Source organism: Crocodylus porosus, unplaced genomic scaffold (genome assembly GCF_001723895.1).
Source record: "Crocodylus porosus isolate Cpor-Errol unplaced genomic scaffold, CroPor_comp1, whole genome shotgun sequence".
Taxonomy (NCBI): Eukaryota; Metazoa; Chordata; order Crocodylia; family Crocodylidae; genus Crocodylus; species Crocodylus porosus.
The window spans coordinates 3,483,977-3,490,828 of NW_017728926.1; the positions used below are offsets into that span (position 1 = coordinate 3,483,977).

At 63.1% G+C, this 6,852-nt stretch overlaps 1 protein-coding gene across 1 annotated transcript in view; it reads right to left on the minus strand.

Annotated features, from left to right (window-relative positions):
- The window catches only part of GRIK5 (glutamate ionotropic receptor kainate type subunit 5), an 11,617-nt gene that overhangs the window by 419 nt on the left and 4,346 nt on the right, over positions 1-6,852 (minus strand). The window contains exons 9-19 of the mRNA XM_019541698.1: positions 6,744-6,848; positions 6,524-6,631; positions 5,719-5,907; positions 4,738-4,851; positions 4,140-4,249; positions 3,811-3,984; positions 3,201-3,366; positions 1,610-1,835; positions 1,167-1,295; positions 829-950; positions 6-278 (exon numbers count right to left, since the gene is read on the minus strand). Coding sequence (XP_019397243.1) covers positions 6-278; positions 829-950; positions 1,167-1,295; positions 1,610-1,835; positions 3,201-3,366; positions 3,811-3,984; positions 4,140-4,249; positions 4,738-4,851; positions 5,719-5,907; positions 6,524-6,631; positions 6,744-6,848 — 1,716 coding nt within the window. The remainder of the gene's footprint in view (positions 1-5; positions 279-828; positions 951-1,166; positions 1,296-1,609; positions 1,836-3,200; positions 3,367-3,810; positions 3,985-4,139; positions 4,250-4,737; positions 4,852-5,718; positions 5,908-6,523; positions 6,632-6,743; positions 6,849-6,852) is intronic.

A 6,852-nucleotide genomic window follows, 5' to 3' on the forward strand; every position in this document is an offset into this window, starting at 1 on the left:
GGGGCCCGCAGCGCCTGGATGCGGCGACACTCGTGGCAGATCCGCACATGGGCACAGGGGGGGGCGGGGCCTGGCTCCGATGCCTGGGTCCCGCTGCCTGGGTACAGCTTCCCGTTGCTGAGGCGGGCATCACGGGGGGGCCGGGGGCCGCCGCGCGTGGGCGTGGATGCAGGCGGCACAGGCGTGCGGCGGGGACGGCGCCGGGCACGGGCCCGTGGTGGCTTCCGGCAGGACACAGCGCCACGCAGCTCCCGCAGCATCTCCTGGCACAGCGAGACCTGCAGGTGGCACATGGGGGTCAGCCTGGACACACGGGTCCCCGGACGGGGCCCACCGCCCCAGGGGTGAATGCCTGGGATCCCCAAGAGAATGCCCCCACCTGGCCGGACACCTGGGTCCCCTAGGATCCCAGCCCCGGATGCCTGGGTACCCCAGGAGAACCCCCTGCCCTGGCCCAGATGTCCAGCAGAGGTACAGCAAGGAACTGAGGCACCTGGGTTTTCCAGAAGACCCCCCAACCTTGCCAAGGTGCCTGGGGCCCTTGCTGTGCCCCACCTGGGTCCCCTCAAAGGACCCCCCCTCCCAGTCTGGGACACCTGGGTTCCCCAGGAGAACACCCCGCCCACTCGCTTCACCCTCCCAGGCGCCTGGGTTGCTTTGAAGGCCCCTTCCCCCAATCAAGGCCCGGATGTCTGCGCTCCCCGAGAGAATCCTCCCTCCCAACAACCGATCCTCGACACCTCAGTCCCATATGCTGTCCGTCCCCTGTGCTGCCACCTGCCTCTGGACACCTGGGGCCCCTGCTCCCCCGGCCTGGATCCCACGCACCTCCTGGGTCTCGGCGGAGCGGCGTGTGGCCCACACAAACTCCATGACAGCTACGAAGACGGCGATGAGGAGGCCGCAGACAAGCACCACGAAGATGCCCCCGATGTTCTCCATGCCCAGGCCTGGGGAGGGGTGGGGGGGAGGAAGGGCAGCCTCGGACACATGGGTTTTCCCAGCCCTGACCCTCCCCTTGCTCCCAACCCAGCACCAAGCCCTCATCCCCAAACGCCTGGGTCCACTGCCCCCGTGACCGCTCTCCTGGGACACCTGGGTCCCTTCCCAGACCCCTCCCTGGAGACCTGGGTCCCCCCACCTGCCCAGTACACCTGGGTCCCTACCCTTGGCACGGTGGTCCTCCTCCTTGGGGCAGTGGCTGCCCTCCCACCACTTGCGCTTGAGGATCTCGAGCCGGTTGTTCTCCTGCAGCTGCAGGATGGCCAGTGTGATCTCATCTCGGAATGGCGATCCTAAGGGTCAGGGGCCGCAGTCAGAGGGCTCAGGCAGGGTTCCAGGTTGCCAGGCCCCGTGATGAGCCACGTGCTGGAAGCTGGCCCCACCCCCTTTGCCTTAGTCCCACCCCTTCTGCTATAGTCCTGCTCCCTACTGGCTTCATCCCACCCTTCCCAGCCACACCCTCCAGCTGAAACTCCACCCTCTCCCAGGCCAAACCCCACCTCTTTCCTCCATCCCAGGCACACCCTACCCCACCCAAGCCCCGCCCCTCCCAGCCACACCCTTGCCCCCAGCAGGCTGAGCCCTGCCCCCAGGCCCCGGGGCCTACCGAGGGGCATGCCGATGCCGTAGCCCTTGGTGTCGAGCAGGCCGCCGACCTGTGTGAGGTTGCAGTTGCGGCGCCGGTGGTACTCGTTCATGGTGGACTCGAGTAGGAAGGCATAGCGGGAGCTGAGCACCCGGGCCACCCCCTCCTCCGTGCTCTTCACGAACACGCTCGGCTGCTTGGACTGCATGTAGTTCCACATGCGCTGGTAGGTCTGGTACCGTGAGTTCTGCGGGGACGCAACGCAGCTCAGCCTGGGGCGGGAGGGAGGGGCACCAGGAAGGGGTGGAGGGGGCTGTGGAGCAGGAGTGTGGGGCACCGATATAGAGAGGAGTGGGCTGCAGGGTGGGAGTGAGGGGCACCAATGGGAGGGGAGGAGCTACGGGTCAGGATTGAGAGGCACCAGCAGGGCTGGAGGGGGGGGAGACATCCTGCCCCCTACATCTGATGGATTCCCCCTCCTCGGTTGTCTGACAACTGCTGTCATGACAACAGGTTGCTGGAGCAACTGGATAGACAAAAGGGCCTGGAATAGCCTGGAGAATGGTCCTGCCCCCGCCCCCATTGCCATGGGCAACCTGATCGCCCCAGGCCCAGTGCATTCTGGGAAACAGGGGATGTCCCCTCTTGCTGCCCTTTCCCTTCCACCAGAAATGGTGTTGGCTGGGGGGCCAGGGCATAGAGACCACTCAGAGGTTGGGTTGTTTCCAGGGAAATGGGATGGCTGCCCCAGTGCATTGTGGGCACTGGGCCCCACAACCCCTGGGGTTTCAAATGGGGGCCTCAGAAGAGGCAGGGGTCACTGGGTTGGGTGGAGGTGAGGTGGGCTGAGGTGTGTTGGGTGGAGGTGAGTCAGTCTGTATTGCGTTGGGTGGAGGTGAGTTGAGTTGGGTTGGGTTGAATTGAGGTGGCTTGGGTGGAGTAAGCTGAGGCGAGCTGAGCTGAGATGAGATGGCTCAGGCTGAGGTGGCTTGGGTGAAGGTAAGTTGGGGTGAGTTGGGTTTAGATGAGGTAGACTGGATGGAGGTGGGTCAGGTTGAGAGAAGTTGAGTGATCTGGGTTGAATTGAGATGAGCTGACGTGGGTTGGGTTGAGGTGCATCAGTTTGTATTGGGTTGAAGTGGGTCAGGTTGAGGTGAGTTGGGTTGTGTTGTGTTGAGGTAAGTTGAGGTGCACTGGGTTGTGTTCAGGTGGGTTGAGGTGAGTTGTTGGTGGAAGCTCACGGGGGGGGCGGTACTCTCCTCTGCGAGGTCACGCCAGGGCCAAGGCCAAGACAGGGTTGAGTAGTGACCAATAGTGCAGGCCCGGGTGGGTCACAGTGCTGGCTCAGCTGGTTGAGTTGGGTGGCACTGGGCTGTATTGGGCCAGGGTAGGGCCCCACACGGCAGGTCAGAGTGGAGCTGGCAGGGGTGGTCTATTGGGTTGGGTTTAGATGAGTTCAGCTGGTTTGGACTGGGCTAAACTGGGTGGGGGGCCTCACCTGAAAGGCCATGGTGGAACTGGTATGGGTGATCTACTGGGTTAAGCTGAGTTGGGTTGGATTGAATTGAACTGGTTGGGACTGGTTTGGACTCTGCCAGACTGGGGGGCTCACCTGGAAGAAGGTCATGGTGGAGCCGGCATGGATGGTGCCATATTCGATGTTGGTCTGGTCGGCCAGGTCGTCAGCCGACTCCACGGGCACCTCCATGCGCTGCACCGTGAGGAAGGCGGCCAGGTTGGCCGTGTAGGACGAGATGATGATAAGCGTGAAGGCCCACCTGTGGGACATGCCCGGCGTGCGTCAGGGGCGGGCCCAGATGCCCAGCGCACAACCAGGCTTGCCCAGGGCTGCGTCACAGAGGTGGGGCTGACATGCGTGTGCCTCCTACCCCCAAGCTGCCTGGAACCCACCCGCACTGAGCTGCCATCTTGGAAGAAGGCATTCCCCCCCAAACCCCCACTCCCTGAAGCACCATCTTAGAAGGACACATGCTTCAGCTACCATCTTGGAAAGCACCGCCCCCCGTTTGCCATCTTGGAACAAACTCTGTCACCGCCTAAGCTGCCATCTTGGAGGAACCCCCAAGCTGCCATCTTGAAAGGGGTTCTTATTCCCTCCTAAGCGGCCATCTTGGAAAAGGCTTTGCACAACCCACCCCCCCATCCCCAAGCCACCATCGTGTAAAGCCCAGCCCCTGCACCACCATGTTGCAAGTGCTCACCAGACCCCACTGACGCATCGCGTGGACAGGGCACGGGGCATGATCTCTGAGCCCTGCTGCATGAAGCCGCCCACAGGGAACCAGAGGCTGTTGCCCAGCGTGTACTGGTTCTCCAGCACGTGCGGTCGCTCCCGCAGGCAGGGGTGAGGGTTGTACCACTCATACGGACTCAGCCTGCAGGGGGCAGGGGGCAGACCCACGATGCCTTATGCCCTGGACCCTCCCCTCCCTCTCCCCCACTGCCCCCCAGGAACCCAGTGCCCCTCCCATGATGCCTTGTGTCCAGCCCCCAGATCCTTTCCCCCTGCCCCCACTCATTGGGGTCTTACCTGGCGGCGAGGAAGAGGACGCAGCTGACAGCCAGGTAGGCCAGGAGCATGAAGAGCCAGACAGCCGGGGAGAAGGGGTCCAGGAAGGAGAAGTACCCCGGCTTGCGGCCCTGGGGTCAAGGGTCACCGGGCTGGGGCGTGAGCAACTTCCAGACCTCCTGAGCCCAGCCCAGAGCCCCCAGTCCAGCCTGGACCCCCACAAACCAAACCCCCCCAAATCTACCCTGGACCAAGCCATGATCCCCAAAATCCAGCCTGGATCACACAGGTCCAGTGCCCTCAAATTCAGCATGGATCCCCCATACCTAGAACCTCAGATCCAACCTTGACCCCCCAAACTAGAACCCCAAATCCAGCCTGGACCCCCAAACCCAGGAACCCCAAATCCAGCTCCCATGAGACTAGAACCCCCAAATGCAGCTGGGACCAGAAACCTAGAACCCCAGGACTAGCCCCCAGACTGCACCTAGACCCCAAACCCCAGCACCCCCACATCCAGCCCAGCCCCCAAACTTAGACCCCAAAATCCAGCCCCAACCCACACCTGAACCCCCAGACAAGCCCCCAAGCTCTGTCCACCCCCCTCCCGGCCCCATACCAGGTGCACGCGGTAGAGGATGCTGATGCCGAGGGTCATGAAGGGCTTGGAGAAGTCGATGACCTTCTCGCGCTCGGCCGTGATGGTGAAGGCTGCCACCGCCAGGTCAGCTTTCTGCAGGGGGCGGGGTCAGCGCAGCCCGGGGCTCAGCCCCATGTATCCCCATTGGCTCTGCCCACATCTACCCCCCCAATAGCTCCACCCACCTCCACCAGTGCCCCCTGCTGGCCCTGGCCCCATGTGTCCCTACTGGCTCTGCCCACCCACTAATAAGCTCTGCCCACTCCAGGGTGCCTCCTACTGGCCCCACCCACCCCTACCATCCCTTACTAGCTCCACCCCCTCCAGTACCACCCCCTAGTGTCTGTCTACTGGTTCTCCCCCTCCTACCAACCCTCACTGGCTCTACCCATCCTGAACTCCTTATATGGGCCTGTCCATTCCCCAGAGCCCCTGGTGGCCCCGCCTACTCCTACTAGCTCTGCTCATCTAGTGCCCCCTACTGGCTCTGCCCACTCCGACCAGCCCCCACTGGCTTTATGCACCCTGTACTACTTATATAGGACTCACACCCAGCAGCCCTAGTGGCCCCACCCACCCTACTAGCTCCGCCCACCCCTACCACCCCCCCACCGGCTCCACCCACTCCTACCACCCTGTGCTCCTATGGGGTCTACCCAGCTGGCCCCACCCACCCCTACCACTTTCTACTAGCTCCGCCCTCCCCTACTGTTCCACATACTCCTACCACCTCCTATTGGCTCCACCCAGCCTGTGCTCCTTATATGGTCCCCCCCACACTGCCCCACCACTCTATGAGCTCTGCCCATCCCCCAGTGTCCTCTACTGGCCCACTGCACCCCCAGCTCTGCCCACTCCTACCATCCCCATTGGCTCCACCCACCCTGTTAACTCCTTAGATGGGGCTCATCCCCCCTCCCAGCGCCCCCCACTGGCCCCACCACCGCATGGGCGGCCTACCCGGTTGATGAGCTCGCCCACCATGCCGGTCCAGGAGCCGTTGGGCTCGGGGGCGCCATAGAGCCCGTCCTCCACCAGGCGGATGTGGAAGCGGAACTTGAGGATGTCGGCGAGCTCACGCAGCATGTCCACGCAGAAGCCCTCGTACTCAGCGCCCGTGCCCGCCCGCCGCATCACGTACGGGTTCTCCTGCCGGCAAGGGGTGGCAGTGAGCTTCCTCCTGAGAGGACCAAGGGGCTGCGATCTTCCCCCCAGTGATGCCCTGAGCTTCCTTTGAACAGTGTCCTGGAGTTGTAAACTTCTCTCCAGTGGTGCCCTGGGTTTGCAAGCTTCTTCGCCAATGGTGCCCTGAGGCTGTGAGCTTCTCCCTGACAGTGCCCTGAGGCTATGAGCTTCCTCCAAACAGTGCTCTGGGGTTGTCAACTTACCCCCCAAAAGTGCCCTGGGGTTGCAAGTTTCCCCCAGCCGTGCCCTGGGATTGTGACCTTCCTCCTAGCAGTTCCCTGAAGCTGTGAGCTTCCCCACAGTGGTGTCTTGGGGTTGTGAACTTTCCACTAACAGTGCCCCAGAGCTGTGAGCTTCCTCACAACAGTGCACTGAGGCTGTGAGCTTCCCCCCCGATGGTACTCTGGGACTGCAAGCTTCAACCCAACAATGCCCTGAGGCTGTGAGCTTCCCTCCAACGCTGCCCTGAGGTAGCAAGCTTTCTCCTAATAATGCCCTGAGGCTGTAAGCTTCCCACCAACAGTACCCCAAGGCTGTGAACTTGCCCCCTGCCCTGCCCAACCCCCCCCACCAGGCTCACCAGGATGGTGGTGACAACAAGGGTCTTGTTAGCCAGGGTGTCAGGGGCGTCCAGGGCCAGCGAGGTGGCGTTCATGGCCAGCGTTCGGTTCGAGTACCACACGCCCACCTGTGGGGAAGGGGACACAGGCTGTGGGGGGGCCTGGGGGCCCCCAGGCATGCTTTCAGGGGTCCAGGGAAGCCTGGGGAGGTTCAGGGGTCCCTGGGGGGGCGGTCCTCACCTCGCGGTGCCCATCAGGTGCCTTCTCCAGCACACGCAGAGTGTAGTTGGTGCGCTGCCCCTTGCTGTTGAACTCCACGCGCCCTGTCAGCCCGTCGTACTCTACCTGG